We start from the raw sequence: 18,923 nt of genomic DNA, 5'->3' as shown, positions 1-18,923 counted from the left end.
TTGTGTCAAAGAATCGCTTAAGCCGCCACGCAGTTGCAAATCCAAGAGGCAGCCACTCGTACGTGCAGCATGCAACAACAGCAACACGTATTCGTCCTCGTTCACACACCCACGCGTCCAGTTAGCGGCTCCATTCAGCGCGCTCACATCAATTGGCTTTTAAGCCAGAGCATAAATCAAGCGCGAGATTTACGCTACGCAAGATGCCAATGCCAATGCCAACCGGAGTGGCAATGCAAGGATTCTCGAATTCCCGTTTTATTTTGTATTCTTATTTTGACAGGGAAGAAGGCAGGGATATGGGGGCGTTTATTGAAAGGATAATCGATGGCAACGACAAAATGCATTAAAGGATTTGCGTGGGCAACAACTTTAAAACTCCACTCAATGCCTTGGCCATGCCCCAAAGATGTCGACGAACTCGGAACTTTGAAATGCGGCTCTGCGGTCAATTTAATTGAATGATGAATTGCGTTGGACACAATCTGAGTGGGGTGTTGCACTGCTTAAGGAGAGCGTAGGGGAGAAACGAGAAGAGGAGCTGCGGTGCCAAAATACAACATCCAACATTCAACGTTGAACGTCGACCTCAGCAACCGCAGAATTTCTTCAGTTGTCACGAAAAGGATGTCAAAGGATGCGACAAATGGCAGGGAAACGGAAAGGGGGAGGGGGAGTAAAAGGGAAAGACTGGGCAGGTCGAGGCTCCTTGGGACAGTGCACACGACAAAGACGAATACGCATAATCAGTCAAAATTTATGACAAGCTCACCAGAAACACAGCTTAAACATTTAATTGGCAAACACCCTCACTCCCCCCACTCCACCTCCCCCCATTGTTATTGTTGCTGTGTATCCCCTGGTTGGGCTGCTTAATTAGCCATGGCATATGCTCCATTTGGCCCCCATAACGAAGAACGTCCATTTTTTGTCCCTTGCCTAGACCCAAAAAGCGTTTTTTTTCTGTTTGCCATAGACCCTTTGAGGATCAGATTCCTCCCCATCCTCAGCAGCTCCTCCAGTGGCCCCTTTTGCCTGACATGGGCCAAGGGCTCTTGACGGATGGCTCCAGTTGCAGTCGCTGCTCATCGGTAATTTGTCTAGTGCTTCCATCTCTGCCTAGGCCCAGTCTCCTTCAAGGAATTCAACTTGTACTATCGCTTCCATCACCCTCACTTCACCTCGCTGTCACTGTCTCTATCTCTCCCTTTCTATCGTTGTGTCGCTTTGCTTTGTGCAGCCTGACGCATAAAAAATAAATTCGCAAGCCAAAAGGCAGCCGAAAACGTTGAGCTTAGTGCAGTTTCATGTAACGCATTATTCTTGCTTAGTGCCTCTGTCTATCTCTCGTTCTCGTTCTCCCGTTTCTCCGTCTCTCTCTCTCTCTATCTTTCTAGGTTTTTTCTATCTTTTTATCTGCTTCTGTTAGAGATACAGATTTCAATTTGTTATCTTGTTTTTCCGCATTCGAAAATTAAAAAGAATTTTGGTATTATGAGACATAAAAAAACTAAATATTATAATGGTCTTGATTCTTTCAAATATTATCATCTAAGATTAAAATGTTGAACTATTGGTTATTCAGATTTTCTTAGTTAGAGATTACCATCTAATTTTTACTATTCAACAAATCGACAATAACTGCTTTTTTCATTTGCAGTCGCATGTATTGAGCTTCTTCATAGCATAATTTCTTACAAAAGCTCATTAGCTTTTAAATTCTGTTTTTCTTTTACTTAGCAAAGTATAGTACCTTTATTATTAGATGATTATCTTTAACAGTTGTGAATTGTACTAAAATGTACTAAATTCCACACGCTTACCAATTTCTTTGCATTGCCAAAAATCATATTAACGGTGGATGTTGTGGACTCTATTGGTTTGTGTCTTGGCTGCGTGTGAACTCCACATGGCTTGTATCGAATACTCAACTGCTGAGTGTTCAGTTAACAGAAATTCAACACAGCGAAGTAACAGTGGTGAGCGTTCAGAAAACTCAACAGTTGAGAACGTTTATTACCGAATTCTCATAGCATGCGTGATGTGCGTTCGGGATACTCAACTGTTGTGTATTTAAATAAGTTGAAGAACATTTTAAAATGGCGTAATTTTATTCGTTAGTTTAAATTATAAACGTTTATTGACTATAACCCTTTGTGTTCAATGTATGAGCAACACAACGAAATGATCGATGATTGATGGTAACACAAAAGATCCACATATTTTCCTTAGGTTCTTTTGTTTTTTGTCTGATCGCATTTAAGCTCGGTGTATTTATTTTCATATTGTTTTCAATGCGACATCAACAATTTACTATGTTCGAGAAAGGGTTAACGATATGTTTTCAATCAAATATTCAAATTGAAAATACTTTTCTTTTTTCTGGACATATTTTAAACAGCAAAATATAAAGGGTTAGCTGATATACAAAATATATATTTTAGTGATTTTATGACTAATGTTTTATTAAAATATTCAAATGAGAAATAGTTTCCCTAAGCGACAAAGACAAAGTGGTGACAAAATGGAAAATTCTATGCAATATTGCTGTTGTTGTTATTATAGACTCTTCTTATTCTTACACTCCACTACACTTTCACTAATTGTTCACTCCAGGATGGATATATTTTCCAAACTCAAGTAGGTGTATTTGTTTTTACAGTCTCAGGTTTGTCAATTATACCATGCACTTCAAGGACTCGCTGATACATATTGCTTTCCCTTCCTTTGTGCCAAAGAGAATAGCGGCAACAGCAACAACAACAACAATGCGGAGAGGAAATGTACACTTTGAGCGTCTTCGGGCCATAATGAGGGCAAGTAATAACATTGTAAACAAGCGGACCAACACGTCAACGCCCCTAAGCTGCTAATGAAGCAGAGCAGACAAAGGACAAAAACCTCACAAAGGTCGCATGCTGCGATAAGGATCACGATTACTTGCCATGCATTCAGGCAGCAGCTGAGAGGCAAATGGAGCTACTGAAATGCTGTTGATTTGCAACATGGCTGCAAAACGATCTTGCTCACACGCTCAGCAAAGGGACGAAGGACGAGGGAGGAAGGAAGAAGCAGCATGCAGCAGTCAAAGAGAAACAGAGAACAGAAGTCGTCAGACATAGTAGCAGAAGTAAATGTGGTTTTTATTGTGGTGATGGCAAAGGAATTGAGACAGACACTTCAGACAGCATGGCAGGCAATCAGGTAAGCAAGGATATGCTTGACACATCCTTGCTGTTCATTTAACAATCGCACTCGGCTTGTAAAGCGATAATCCTGCCATTGACAACACACACACACACACTCTCTCTCTTTCTCTTTCTAAGTCCTGGACGATAAGCGGATTGGCCAAACAAAGTTGAATTGTGTTGAGTGTGTGTTTGATGTCCTGCGGCGCATATTAACATTATCAGCTGGAAGATAACCCAAAAACTATATAGAATGTTATCAGAGCACAGTAATAATGTGTGAAATTTTACGCCTGACGGGAAAGCGCCCGCTGTGCAGGACTCTGAGGGACTCTCTCGGAAGGACATCTCGGCCGCACGACAGTCTCCTCATTGGTTTAATCAGCAAATGCGTTTAAGTGATTTAAGGGATCTTATTCGTACTCAATTCAAATCGAATCTCGACACAAATATGGTTAGCTATTGGCTGCTTCAGGTGCAAAACTCTCTCTAATAATGGCAGTAGACAGAGAATTGCGACTTTGTCCTGCAGCTTTATTTGACGCCTGCAGCTCGCAGTCAACGATTTTTTTTGTCGCTCTTTTGCAAATGCTTTCTGCCCAACGCTTGCAATTGGATTCGCGTCACTTTAACGAAGTTTTCGAACGGAAACGGAAATTTCTTTCGCATGTTTGTCAGCATCAATTTGTTTGCCTCGACTGAAGCTGAAGCTCTGCAGCTGCAGTTAAGTGAGTATCAAACACCTGGGAAACCCAACTGGGAAAAGTGCTCGCAATACGGGAAATTTCAATCTCAGCGCAAGTGGCTTTGACAAAGCAATACAACAGTTACACTTATTCGAAGACAGTAATGTGAATATGGACTTAAGTGAATGCTAAATAAAATGTTGTTAAACTAGATTAAATAAAATGAACGCATAAAACAAGAATATGGCATATAATCATATTCTATATTTATGATTTTTTAAATCAGTTTTCGATTTAACATCTGAATTGCTAAAAAAATAAACCCCTGATTGAATCTTAGTACGATTACTAACGATCACTAACGTTTCCATGTTCTTAAATCAAAAAGAAGATCAAATTATTCAAACTAAGAACATAATTCTTACAAAGTTATTGTAATATTTTTTAATCTTATAATAAGATTTGTGGTCTTAAATGTATACGATGTTTTCACTTGATCGTATATCAAATCTTCTTGAAATCAATGTGTTTTCTTCATTTTTCATATGGTTAACGTACTTTTTTAGATGGACTAAAACTTAAATCTTGATGTTAAACCTTTTTATCAGGGCCCGAATTTTACACTATCTAATAAGGAATAAGCTTTAAACCAGTTTAACCCTTGCCATAAAATCTAGCAATACATTGAGTAAATATTCGTGTTTTTGTTTTTTTGTATGTCCAAGTCTAAATCTTTTATCTTAGTATTTAACTTGACGACTTCTTTGGATTTCGGCATGATTTATATTTTTAATAAAGTTGTTGGGGCTTAATGTGTTATTATAAATAAGTGGATACCTTATGGATGGGTCAGGTAGTCGAATAAGTTTTGATATAAGGAAATTTTCTTTTAAGAGCCTATTTATAGTATGTATATAATATTATAATTATAAGTGAGGATAAGTGGAAATTTGGGTGCGTATTTGGCGATTTGTCTGCAAATTCATTTCCTTCTATATTTTGGTGACCTGGAAACCAAAGGAGTCTGAATTTTGGGTAATGTGACATAAGTAGTGTCCTAATCGATGTTGGGTAGAAGTATTATCAGTGTTGCAGATGGAATGGAGCGAAGCAAACATATTAGCCAGTTTAAGCTTCAAGATTTGAATAGCGTCATATATAGCAATAATTCTGAAGAGAATATAGAGGAGTAGTTTTGAATGAATCCCCTTTTTCTTATTAGGTCTTCTGTAGTAAATGCGAAAGAAGTTGAGTGAAGAATTTTGGATCCGTATGTGTACATGAATGTGTGGTTGGTAAGACTTGCTTTGATATTGAGTTTTTAGGATTATGTCTTCAAGACATTGTCTTGGTGGGATGGTTTTAAATTTCTACTGTTCGTGGGAGGGTAGAATGTGCTAGAACGCTTATTTTATCAAATATTAATGTTTATTTACGAAAGTTCACTTGCTTTTGGACGTCGGTATAGAGATGAGTTTGTTATACAGCTTGTGGACGAAAGTGAACACCTTGATGTAACTGGGACGCTTTTGACGATACAATCGGACCAAACTGCCCTCGAATTCGACGCCAATTGAACGTGCTACATCGCTGGCATATTGCAGAGTAACATCAGCATTTTTGCACTTCAAATACGACTCATCGATCAATTCCGGGTGATGATAGTGAATGAGGGCGCAAAGCGCGTGTCCACTGGCCCAGGACATTGAGAACTCGTACATAGGAATGCCATAGGATCGCATCACATACTGGCAATGAGCCAGCAACCTGTTGCGATGATCTCCAAACGATTCAAACAGTTGTCTATCAATGCGATCCGAAGAGTTTATATTCTGATCTTCAGCAGCATTCCTCTCCTTAATGCGCACAATGGGATGCACAAGTTGTTGCTTCACTGTCGACTCGGACTTTACCCCTTCAAGACTGAAATCTAGTTGAATCTCTCGATTCTTAAGAGAGTTGAGCAGCGTTTGCAGTTCAGAGCTGTATGTGGCACTTGACTGCAATGGCTCATCGACTATAGTTGAAGTAGAAGATCCGGCTTCGGAATCAGAATCGGAGTCTACCAATTCTGTGTGATGATTATCCGCTGCAAGTAAAAGCTTGTCAGCCTCCGTTGAAGTGACTTTCATATTTTGTTCGAGCACATTTAATTTATCATCCATATTTGCCATCTTCAATAGTGCCTTGTAGATAATGCTCGAGAGTGTCTGATTCAAGACGAGATCTCCAATCAGTTTATCCTCTGTCGCTTCCATGGCCAAGTTATTGCGAAGATCTGCTGTTTCTGACTTGATCAACTTCAACTTCTCGCAAATTGCACGCAAATCGCTAATGACCTCGGTATGCGATTGTCTCAGGACTGTCAAGCATTCCATTTCTAATTCTTTATTGTTTTGGTCTATTTCGGACATACTTTTTGGATATAAAAAACAAAAGGTAAAAGTATGAAAAAATATTATAAAATATGTAAAAACAACTTGAATTCAAAGCAAGTTTTCAGACTAATAAAGAAGTGAGTTTGTGAAGTTTCTCGTCACGTTTTTCGTTGTTGAAAGCTAGCGCGTAGTTTAGTAGAATGATAATGTTTTTATAATAATCAAAAATTGTATTGATAGAATGATGTTTGATAGGTTGATTCATTTACATCGTTCGATTTGAGTCTGAATTGCAAGTCAATTAGGCATGAACCAGCAAAAGTGGTTGATCAAAAATATAAACAACTGCCTTGGGTTATTATGGGTTGGCATTATGGCAAGTTATTACAGTGATTGGTCACCCTCAAGCATCAAGCAACGAGCATCGAGGCTTAATATAACAAAGTTAGTGTTACGTTCGTTGATGCCACATGCTTACCCCTCAATTTTGCGTGCATGTTGCAAACAACAAAACGCCCGCGGCAACAAGAACAACACAAATGTGTGGCACCACAGTGCAGCAGCAACAAAAGGAAGTCAACATGAAATATTTGTAACATTTGGCAGATGTCAACGCCTTTTCTTCGTCTCCCTGGGCAAGTGCAAAAAGTCGAGCAGAACATTGCATCAAATCAAGGCAACAATTTGATGAAACTGTCATAATTGAATCAGACTGAAAGAGAGAGAGAGAGAGAGAGAGAGAGAGCTAGACAGCGGGCAGTTTAAGGACTCTTAAGGACACTCCACCATTTAAATGCATTTCGCAATTTGTGCGTTATTTAATTTCTACTCAAAACGAGGGCGGGGCGGGGGGCGTTTGCTGCCATTCTGATTGCTTTTCATAACTTTATGCTAATCTCGTAGAGTGTCGAATTTCAGCAGCAATTTTTGCCTGCCCAAAAACTACTACGAAATTCGATTGCCCAAAAAAGGACGATACAATCATAATCCTAAAAAAGTGGACGGTGAAAAGTTGGCGGCACCTCATTGCGGAGGAGCTGAAAATAATTTCCGCTTTTAATGCTCATTTCATATTTTGTATACAAAACTAATTAATATCCTTGCGACACCCACCCACAAAATTGCAGTCGGGCTACAGGATATTTGTGCAAGTCATTTCCGTATCTAAAGAGTTCTCCTGCGTTTTAGCATCGCGCGTAATTAATTTATGCAAAAACATACAACAACAACGGCAACGGCAACAACTGCCGAAAAATGCAAATGCAAATAAATTGCAAATTGCGTAAATTTGTTTTTCAAAATAATTAACTTTTCAGCGCATTTAATTACAAATTTTTGGCGAATTGGCGAGAGCAGCTCAACAAGTATTTCGATACGTTAAGTAATGGCACAAATTATATGGAAAAACTTCTGTAATTTGATCAAACCAAAGTTATTTTTTAAATGAAGGTTTTCATTCAGAGACGACTAAACGCATTTCTAATAATCTCTCAACAGTCACCGATAACAACGATATTTTCTTCCGAAGTTCGTTAAGTTTTATTTAAGTTTAAGTTTTATACGACTGCTGCAACTAATTAAATTTATTATTAATACTGTTATTTATTAATTTATTAAACAAATTTATCATAGTTTTAAAATGCCCTAATAAAAATGAATAGCTATGGGCGTTACTAATATTTCTATTCAAAATTGTACTGCTCTAATCTCTTTAGCAGACCTCGATTATTGGTTATTTACATATTTGCATTAATTAATAGCAAACTTTATATTTATTATAGTGTTGTTGGGTACATTTTCACTTTTAATTGCATCTTTTTTGACCCATATTATTATTTGTTGACACAAAGTTTACTTATGCTAAACGAATATAGAAATATATATATATATATATATATAGAAATACATATACATATAGAAATATGCGAAGTATGAAAGCTACTCAATAGCATAATTTGTGATATTTATAATATAATTAAGTTAATTTATTTTTCTACTATGACTAAATATTTACTACTAAATTATGTCTCATAGCATATTAACTTAACTTAAGCTTCGAACTAGCTGTCTTCACTTCTTTCATTATCATTAAAAAGTTAGACTAAAAGTCTAGCAAGAAAATGCCATTCGAAATCTATTGGAATAGCATTACGCTTTGGGTAGCAATATCTTTTGGCTCTTGTTCCAAAATATGATTCAAGTAATTGTCTATTAGAATAATTCACTTTTCTGCTAAGCATGTCTAAATTTGTTTATTACTCCACCAATGAAGTTAAATTAAAAATTTGTATCTTATATATTAGTAAATCAACCTAGCCCAGAACTAACTATCTCAACAACTCGCTTTGATAATCGAAAATTATACCACAAATATAAAAAGAAAATAAAATTTGAAATATAATCGATGGACAGCATTACTAGTTGGATAAATAGCGATTTCTTTTCTGGTTTGTCGCAGTCCATAATGCAGTTAAATGTGTATCTGCTGCTCTTCTCATTTGTTGGAGCCTTGTTGGTGCTCTACAACTGTCGTTTATTCTATGAATTGATATGTAGTGTTGATTGCGATGAGCAGCAAGGAGCAGGAGATAGGTTAGTAGATGTACCTGGCTTCGATTATGGCATCAGTAATGGACCACACACCTGGCAGAGTGCAGACAACAATCAGAGTCCGATAAACATTGAAACGTCGGACGCAGTTTTGCATTGCTTTGACAATCCTTTGTTGTGGCTGGGATACGATGTGATGCCCTCGGCGATTCGCCTGCAGAACGATGGACGAACCTTGAAGCTGCATGCTGCCTATCCGGATGAGATACCCAGCATAGATGGCTGCGATTTGCTGGGCAGCTTTAGCTTCCATGAGATTAGCTTTCGCTGGAGCTGGTACAATGAAACAGGATCAGAGCACACGGTGGACAACGAACACTTTCCCATGGAGATGCAGTGTCTGCACACGGATGCCACAGATCACACACATGCCTCGAGTCACGGCATACTAATTGTCTCTTATATGTTTTCTGTATCTACAGACAATCCTTATTTGGATGTGATCATTCAACATCTGGTGTCAGTTCAATCAGCAGGCAGGCAAGTGGAGATTCCTCCCTTTCCCCTGAGGTATCTAATGCCCGCGTTCTACACGGACTTCTACAGCTATCACGGCTCGCTGACTGAGCCACCTTGCCACCGTGGTGCCGAGTGGTTCATCTCGCCCATGTCGTTGGCCATCAGTGAGAGGCAACTGCACGAATTCCGCAAACTGCGCAATCGCAGCGGAACTCGCATCTCTCGCAATGCGCGTCCTGTGCAGCCTCTTTGCGACAGAGATGTTTTCTTTAATCGCTATGAATCGGGTAGAAGATAAAGTTTTTAAGAAGTTTGTGAATTGTGCTAGTTTGTGAAATTCAACTACGATCCGAATTTGTAGTCGGGCTTGCCAATTAAAAGTTTCAATCACTGAAGAGAATGTATCTTTGACTTCATAAAAGAGAACTGTCAAATAGCTATTGTTTTACAATACATATGTAGATAGAATCTTTTGCTTTCTGAGTACCTTAATAAAACATTTTTCTCATCTCTATATGAGCTAAGAAAAATCTCATTTAATTGAGAAGACTAGAGTTATTTCTGCGTTTTCATCTTGATTAAATAATTTGTGCTCTGATCTTAGCATTAAGATGCATTCAATTTACTTAATACTTCACAACTTTCTTTAAGGTGTCAATTACTTTAAACTTACACTTCCGATTGTATTTTGGACTTAACAGAAAACAAAAATAAAGCGAATGGCATCTGTCCTAAATACTGTCAATTTTAACCCAATATTAAAATACCAAACGCATCTATGCAAAAAATGTCCAGAAGCAAGTTAGTATTTGCATAACAATAATGCCAATTACCATCAATCAATATTGTTGTAAGATAAAAAAAATTCAACTGTGTAAATTTAGTTTTTGGCACTTATGTTTTTTTTTCGATATGCTGTTGAAATTGATAATGTCGAATATGTTTTGTTTAGTAAAGATATGTAAATATCTATATCTATAAAGTGTAATCCGTACTATTGAAACAAGATAATTATTTAAATTTGACGATTCGGCCTTTTAGAATTTTTGTAGAATTTCGATCATGATTTAGGAACAAACCTTCTGGGTTTCATTTTTACATAATATTATATAATATTGATTCAAAATTTTATGCTCGATCTTAACACGTTTATTTCCTAATGACATTTTTTTTAGAAATTGTGAAGAAGTTGTCAATGGTATAATTTTATTATAATCATAATTTAAATTTATAAAAGATATGTTAAGCTAAAGCAAATTAAATTATAATTATTTGGTTCCAAGGGCTACTTCATCCCTCACTACGTCTCTTCCAAATCCTTACCAAACAGCTAATTAGGACGTCTGGTTCAAAGTAAATTTTCCACACAATTTCATCGCATTATAGTTACATTTGCTGTTTGTTGTTGTAGCAGTTATTGCTTGCTTATTTAGTTGTAGTTGTTCTTGTTGTTGTTGTGATTGTTGCTGTTGCTGTTGTTTGTTAGAGTATTTAGAGTCTGCGTTTAGTAATCCACTAATTAAGCAGCGCTGCTTCCACTTTTGGGGGCAGCGTCGGCAACAACGCCGCAGGATATGGTTCTGCATTCAGTCAGCCATGTGTTAGAATTTCACTGTGTGTGTGTGTGTGTGTATGTTTGTGTCTGCAACCTATAATTGTGTTAGTGCAATGCGGAAACTGTTGCGGACATGTTGTCCCAGCCCGTTGCACGTTATGGCATTGGTTCTGGGCATTTCGAATCGAAATTCTGCTTGGGATTGGGCCTCCTGTGGTGACGCACCCTTGTCTCATCTCTCTCTGACCCGCACACACACACACTCTCTTACGCACACACACACACACACACAAGCAAGCAGAACTGTGATTGTAGCTTCTAATTATCAGTTTGAGGCTCGACTTGGGACTGTGCCAAAGTTCTGTTTAGGAGCAGGAAGCAAGCAAGCTCTCTGGTAATTGCTTTTTATTAGAAAGGACAAGCCAGAATATCCTCTATCCTTCTCTTGACCTTCCTCCCTCCCTCTCTACCCTTCACCAGAAGTAGTCCGTTCTGCTTGCTATAATCAGAAACAGGCCAGCTTTTGGGGCACGCAATTTCGCAATTGCAATTGCTGCAAATCAACGCTAATGAAATTATACAAACAAATTTCAATGCAGCTGCATTTACTGTTGTTGTTGTTGGTGTTGTTGCCGCTGCGACACAGTCAACATTGCATTGGCGCAATGGCCAAACGCAATTTGAATGTTTTGAGAACTTAATTGAATTGCAATTTCACAAAATAAAGCGTAATTTTTGGTCACGATTCGCATCGTTTCATTTCTATTCAATTTCTTCTTCTCTCTGTTGTTTTGGCTAAATAATTATTGGAATTTATCGGCAAAAACCTCGCTGGAAAAATGTTGCCAAAATGTTCACCAAATTTACCAAAATTTGCAATTATAAAATGCATAACTCAATTTATTAATGCGAATGCACGAATTGTTTTTCGCTCAAAATTATTCAAATGATTTAGAAAATGTTTTCATTTTGAAGCGCCCGCACTAATGAAATTGTTAACAAAGAACACACAACTAATTGTTATCATTTATCCATTGTTGATACATTTTAAATGAATACTAAATAGTCTGCTTAATAGACAATCAACTTGCATCTAATCACTGTCAAATTGTTTATCAACGAGTTGAAGTTGCCACAGCGCCGCAAAACCGTCAAATTAGCAACATATTTCCTACAATATATACTTTGTAAATTATTCATTAAATTCACCAGCGAAATATTATTAATGTTTATGCATAATTTGTGGCGATTCAATTTTATAAAAAAGGCATGAAATTGAAAATTAACTAAAAAGTTTTACGTTTAATAAATGAGGTGTGAAAAGTGGATTATATCAAATTAAAATAATAAAGAACTTGTCAAACTGTGTTCTATAAATAGGCATACTTTAATCTTGTTTAGCTTAATAAAGATTATTCTAATACTTAAGGCTATAAATTCCATATTATTCTATTCCAAAAATCGATTAAAAGTTAAAACTTTCTCATATGTTCTCTTTTAGTAAGTTACTATAAATCTACATAAACTTGTCTATATATTTAATTCAATTTTCAGATTGTACTAAAACTTAATTTATTTCAAAAATGTAAGTTCTTTTTATTTTTATAATATTTCTAAAACTTAAGTTAATATCATTCAATCAATTATAATTTTCTACAAATTCTTTTGTACACTTTTAAACTCCTTAGGTTTCAGTGGCGTGTATTATATTGATGTTCATAAATAATATTTGTTTTCAATTTCTTAAGCAGTTTTTAAACTATTTTGATTTCAATTGAGTGAAACCAATAATTCTATTTATTAACGAAATGTGTTCTATATATTTAATCTACAAATGCTCACAAAAAGATGAACAATTCTCTTTAAATATTTTCTTTCGATTAAGAAATGTTCAAATGCGTAATTTGAATCAATGAGTCAATAAACTAAAGCTGAAAAGCATTTAAATGTTAAAATGCTGCCTGCTGATGCGTTGTTGCCTCAATCTGTGGCAAGACAAACATATCAATCAACATTCTAATTGAATGTAATTAGAAAAACGCATGAGCTGCCAAATCTTGTGGATGCAACAACAGCAAAATTGTGGCACAGTAGTAGCAGCAGTTGAGCTGAGGCAGCAACTCAACAGCGACTCACTCGACTCGCTCGCTTGCTTCGTTCATGGAAAATGGCAAGAAAATGAAATTAGACGAATAGAATGACGATGTAAGTGCCATGAAAAGACGTTAAGATGCTCTAAACGGAACGATGAAGCAGGGAGGGAAGGCAGCGAAAGCTGAAGACGATGCCAAGACGATGTGAATAGCTGCTGCTAAGAGGAAGACGATGATGAAGTTGTGTGTAGTGGTTGCTCAAAATTGAGGTAAATTGCATTTAAGTGTTGCCGCTTTTGCCGTTTTGCCGTTTTCATTTAGCTGCATGAATATGTATAGAAACGGAGTACAATCTCAAGCTATATAGTTGAAGCTGAAGCTGTGGCTAGATCCGACTTTTGTGCCACGAAAATTGAATGAATAATTGAGAAAACGAGCGCATGATGGCATTAGTGTGTGATTGTATAAGACTCTCAATCTGTGTGTGTGTGTGTGTGTGTTGGAAAATTCGCTGCTAATGAATTTTAATTGGTTTTATTAAGGCAGAAAGCTTGTTCAGCTTGCAAAGAGCCAGAGCGAGAGCAAGAGAGAACTGAAGTGAGGCGGCATCATAAATCGCAGTTCACTACTCGCAGTTTGCTTCGTACTTAATTGTTAATCATTAAATATTGTTGCAGCAAAATCAATATGTGTGTGCGGCTGACGATTAATTAACGCCATTTTGTAATTATCTGCGCATTTTTAAACCAATTAACTTTACGCAAGCCGACAAAAAACAATGAACTTCAAAGCTGATGGCTGAACCTAGAGTTACCCTTTAGTAAGCGCTCCTAAACGCTAGATGGCGCCAACATTCGTGATTAACTTTCAAGAAGAACGAAATATGGAATAATAGTAATAATATGAAAATAACATAATAACATTGGTTTTAAAATATGTAATTGTGTTCTGATAAAAATTTAAGTTTTGGGAAAGAGTAAACGCAGTTAAAAAAAATACATTAACTAAGTTTTATCGCATTATTTTGTTTAATATAAATAAATAAAGAAAAATAAAGAAGTCACGTAGCTTGTGTAGCATTAAAATTTTATTTCAATTCTCATTTTTGAGAGATTCGAATTTAAGAAAATTATAATATGTGATCTAATATTATATTAATTTATTTAAGCATACTTTGTAATATTTGTTAAAATTATATGTAAAGGCAATACAAAGAAATCGACAACACTAAATATGTACTATTGCTTTCAAAGTTCATCATATGCTTTGGTTTATTACAGTGAAACTATTATTATTCCTTTGTAAAGTATGCAGGGTACACAAAAAATAATATGTACGTATGCAACAAACATATAATATAGATGTAAATAAAAATATAAAAATAAATAAAAGGCGCTCTGCTACATCGACTGTCTGTCAATTAATAATGTGCGCTGGCAAACAAATAACTTTAATTGCAAATTGTTATTGCAAAGGCAACAGCACTACGAAAATACCACACACAAGTCAGAAAGAGATAGTCGAGACTCAGAGAAAGAAAGAGAGAGAAAGAGATACAAACGCACACATGGAAATTAATTTGGATAAAAAACTGAACTCATCCCGAACAGAGCTGAATACAGATCTCCTCTGTACTTGGTCCTTGCGCTCATCCTTTCTCCCAGCCCCTGGCGCACTTCCTTTTTCAATTAAACGCCACCATTTTCCATTAACGAATTTGCATGCATGTCTATGCTTGTTCGTAAGTGTGTGTGTGTGTGACAGTCTACCTCCTCTCTCTTTCTCCCACTCTCTGTCTCTCTCTCTGTCTCTTCTTGCTATTCACACTCTTTCTCACTCACACACTGTGTCTAGCTCGCTCACACACACACTCACACATCGTCTCTGTATTTCTATAATAAAATTAAATTAGAAGACCAGAAAATTAAATCATCAAAGCTTGACGTCTGGCGGCAGCGGCTGCTGCTGCCGTTGCCATAGTCTCCTCTCTCTCTCTCTCTCTCACCTTCGCACACACTACCTCTCACTCTCTCTCTCACACATTATAGCAAACACACACACACATGCGCCAGCCAGCGCCGGCCCAATTTAGCAAAGCGACAGTTACGAGTTCATTAATTTCTCAGTCTATTTTTTTTCTGGTCTTTTTTTTTGCTGTTGTTCAGCGCCAACTTTTGGGTCTGCATCTGCACTTGTGCTCACTGCGGTTAAGAGCGTTTAAGCCGCCCACATCCCTTCCTCTCTCGCTATGCCCAAAAAGAGAGAGTGTGGAGTGAGCAGCATCATAAATTAAATTCTTCATCAACTCAAACTCGTTAAGCGCCAATAAAGTGACAGAGAGTTATTTTCATCACTTTTTCAATGGTCTACCACAAGGTATGCGTGTGTGCGAGTGTGTGTGATAGTATGTGTGTGTGTGTGTGACTGACAAACTGCGTCGAAGCGCTCACAAATCTGCTCTCTCGATGGTCTGACTCTCTGATGCAGCAGCAGCAACAGCGACTGGTTTAGGCCACGCCTTCCTTGAGAGAGAGCGCTAAATTTCGGCTGGAAGGGGTGCGAGAAAGAGAGGAAAAGCATTGTGTGAGGTGTGAGTGAGATGTAGAACGAGTCTGCTTTAAAACTGGTTCGATTTGTACGCATGCGCAGCCCGATTTGATGTCAGCCAGAAGATAACACTAAGTGCCCCCAGGCTAAAGCTGCAAGACCTTCAAGCCAACTCTCAGCTTGTCACAGCCACAGAGGCAGAGATCATATCACTAATGGAATAGCAGAGTGGAAGCGCATTGGAAGCAAAGCTGCTGCAAATACATTAAATTAATTCTCCACAATTATTGCTGTCGGCTTAAGGGAGACTATGACCACAGCAGCTAAAGCGACAGCCAACTCTTCGTATGCGTAATTTGGCATTAAATGCGGCAGGCAAGCAGGCAAATAGCGAAGCCAACTCAAACATCTCGTCCAACAACAGGAAACTGTGGAAGCCGAGAGGGGAAAAAGATGCCACAGCGCAAAGTTGAGGCAACCCCTTAACAGCTTAACGATAAAAGCAAACTAATTAAAAGTACGAAGCAGGAGAAATTGCCACATAATAAAGCAAATTAAAAGCAAATTAATTTAAAACACAGCAATAAAGGGCGAGTGTGGTGGTAGACGACTAACAGATACTCTGTAATGATGCATTTATTAGAGGGTTGCAATGAACAGTCAACATTTAATGTGTATTTATTAGATTATATCGAGTCATAGTATAAGTGTTTTATGAATCCCTTATTTAATTTATGGCATTCTTAATGCAGTGTTCAACTTGCACTGCTTGCTATACTAGATTCACTAGCAACAAGCAGTGTTGTATAGGTGGAAACTTTGCACTGCTTTAAACGGAATTAACTTCTTATTAAAAATAAGTTTCTATATCATAAAGCATAGGTTCTCTGTATATCAAATGAGTACTTTGAGATTTGTTGGACAGATGAATAATTTAATGAAATATATAATAGCATTGTTGAATTTTGTATGTGCAAACATAATACTCAAACTAACAACAGTAAAAGTTGCATAGCTGAATCTTGAAAACTTGAGTTAGGAACTTTATTTTATTGTAATCCCTAACTTTATATTTTAAATGAATTGAATTTATTGGTTCAATTGCGTTACATCTAAAATGAATTTTAATACACCTTGTGAACTTTTGTACTGGGTATAATATAACACGTAAATGCTGCGGATGTAGCGCAAATGAAAATGACGCAAGGCGCTTGTCAGTCACACACACACAGACACTAACACCCACACTTACTCACACACACTTACATACACATTATATATAGATAGATAGACAGATACACACGCCCCAGCAAAGGCAGTCGACGCTCCACTTCAATTAAGCAGCGCGCCAACATGGCAGACCCCAGCCTCTCTGCTACACACACACACACACACAAGTACAAGCACACACGAACAGCACATTTTGCTCTCTCACACATACACACACACATGGAGCACATAATTACGTTTGGCAAGCTCGTTATGCGTAAGAATAAACGCACATTAAGAGCTCATTAGTTGGCACAAATCGAATCGCTGGCAAAAGGACCTGGCCAGGATAGCAGAGCACGGAATGGTTGAATGGTTGACTGTGTGCCTGGTTGGCTCCCAGTCTGTATCTCCGTCAGTCCATCGCTCTGTCTCTGTGGCTGTCTGGAAGTCGATGCGTCTGTGTGCTTGTGGGCCTCTGCCATCGCCTGGCATTTTCATTTAACGTGTAATGGAAGATAGCGTAAACGAGCAAATGAGTCGAGTCAAGTGAAATGAAGTGAATTGAATTGGGCTGAAACGAGGCGAAGAGCAAAAAACCACAACTCATGCCAACAGGTAAACGCTTTTGATATGAGAAACACTAACTAACAGTCGCTTCATTGTAACAGCAGATTTAAGTTGATTTCCTCAAGTTGCCAGTTGACGACAAGTTGCAAGTTTTGCTGCGGCGCAATGAGTTTGCAAATTTGTAACAATAGCAGGATATTAACAAAAATCCACTTATGTCGAGAGAGAGTGAGGGTAGAAGAGAGAGTGAAAGAGAGAGGTAGAGAGAGAGAGAGAGAGAGAGAGAGAGAGAGAGAGAGCGAGTGTAGAACTGGGGAAGGAAGTTATCAGTTTGTGATGTAATTGTTGGCAATAATCTTGCATCATAATTTGTTGCACACGTACAGACAGAGAGAGAGAGAGAGAGCGACAAAGAGAGAGAGCGAGAGAGTGCTGTGCTATTAGTTGATGCCACATCAAACAGCTGGCAAACAAAAGTTATCGCCAACTCCACAACACAATGGCACGCGTGCTGGAAGACAACCGACAACTGCCCCATGCCACATCATCACTCAACGCGCGTGCGCTTGCCTCTCTCTCTCTCTACTCTCTCTCTCTTCCCTTTCCATATGCTTCCTCCCCGTTGTGCTCTCTCTCTGCAATCCTGCGCAAGCTCCGCCCCTTAACACAAACACATTCCCAGGTTGCGTGCAACCGGTTTCCAATTTGATTCTCGAGCTCGAGCTCAAAGCGCTGTCAACGTCTGTTGAACGTGGCGCGTTGTTTATTGCCAACTCTGCCTTGGCACGGTGCGCAACGGTTGCGGTTGAGTTACGGTTTCGCCTTCGCAAGCAACTGAGCAAAGTGTTTGAGAGTAGTGAAAAGTCTCGCTAAGCTAAACGCCGTCGCAAAGTGGAATAACAATTTATATGCAATACAACAAAACAACAATTTATTGTGCTAGTGTGTGTGTGTTAAGTGAGCTTAAAATATATTCAATTAAATCGCAAAATAACAATAAAGAAATAGTTTTATAAGATGGATATTAAGACAACGGCCGTGACACCGCCCATGGCTGGCAATGTGGATGCCGCTTCGCCTGCATCGCCAGCTTTAGTGACTGGCAGTATGGAGCAACTGCAGCACAATAAGCAAACATTCCAGCACATCTTCGAGCAGCTGGTGCAACAGAGCGGCGGCAATCACAAGCTGGCCCCAAAGCAACTCGACCATTTGCGCCATTTGTTGGGCAATGTGCGAGATGCCAAGAATCTGCAGTTGATTGTCGAGAAGTTCAAGAATCTGGAGCAGTTCCAGGAGCATTATGCACATCTGGGCAACAACAATACTGTGATTACAGAGGGTAAGTGGGGAGCGACGATCTTTTATTTTTTTTTTTGTGCATGTTTAGTTCCCGGAAAGCGTTTGCCATTAAGGATTACCGATTTAATTAACACAAATTGTTGCTGCACATGAAAAAGCAACACACACACACAATTGCAATGTTTTTATATTGCTGCGTGTTCGCGTTCTTGTTTTGCATTTTGGGGCCGCGTTTGTTTTGACTTATTAACATGCACAATGTGGCCGTAGCCGGCATTTAAAATAATTTGCAAATTATGAACTAATTGCCAAGGCATGCGAACAAC

The 18,923-nt window shown here is 38.1% G+C and overlaps 3 protein-coding genes across 3 annotated transcripts in view; 2 read left to right on the top strand and 1 right to left on the bottom strand.

Moving 5' to 3' along the window:
* Positions 1-5,316: 5,316 nt before the first annotated feature.
* LOC132794076 (cytospin-A) lies at positions 5,317-6,252 on the bottom strand. The gene has a single exon (XM_060804312.1). The coding sequence runs from the start codon at positions 6,250-6,252 to the stop codon at positions 5,317-5,319; it is 936 nt and encodes a 311-aa protein (XP_060660295.1).
* Positions 6,253-8,554: 2,302 nt separating this feature from the next.
* LOC132790708 (carbonic anhydrase 1) lies at positions 8,555-9,755 on the top strand. Its single transcript, XM_060799343.1, has one exon. The coding sequence runs from the start codon at positions 8,657-8,659 to the stop codon at positions 9,617-9,619; it is 963 nt and encodes a 320-aa protein (XP_060655326.1). The 5' UTR covers positions 8,555-8,656; the 3' UTR covers positions 9,620-9,755.
* An 8,353-nt stretch (positions 9,756-18,108) lies between these two features.
* Positions 18,109-18,923, top strand: part of LOC132791925 (retinal homeobox protein Rx) — a 30,539-nt gene continuing 29,724 nt past the window's right edge. The window contains exon 1 of the mRNA XM_060801055.1: positions 18,109-18,637. Within this exon, the coding sequence (XP_060657038.1) occupies positions 18,313-18,637 (325 nt within the window). The 5' untranslated portion in view covers positions 18,109-18,312. The remainder of the gene's footprint in view (positions 18,638-18,923) is intronic.

Source organism: Drosophila nasuta, chromosome 3 (assembly GCF_023558535.2).
Source record: "Drosophila nasuta strain 15112-1781.00 chromosome 3, ASM2355853v1, whole genome shotgun sequence".
Lineage (NCBI taxonomy): Eukaryota > Metazoa > Arthropoda > Insecta > Diptera > Drosophilidae > Drosophila > Drosophila nasuta.
This window is presented reverse-complemented; position numbering and strand designations above follow the sequence as displayed.

Excerpts from the sequence above, each read along its gene's own strand:
- LOC132794076 (XM_060804312.1), bottom strand. The coding sequence starts at position 6,252 with ATGGAATGCTTGACAGTCCTGAGACAATCGCATACCGAGGTCATTAGC.
- LOC132790708 (XM_060799343.1), top strand. The coding sequence starts at position 8,657 with ATGGACAGCATTACTAGTTGGATAAATAGCGATTTCTTTTCTGGTTTG.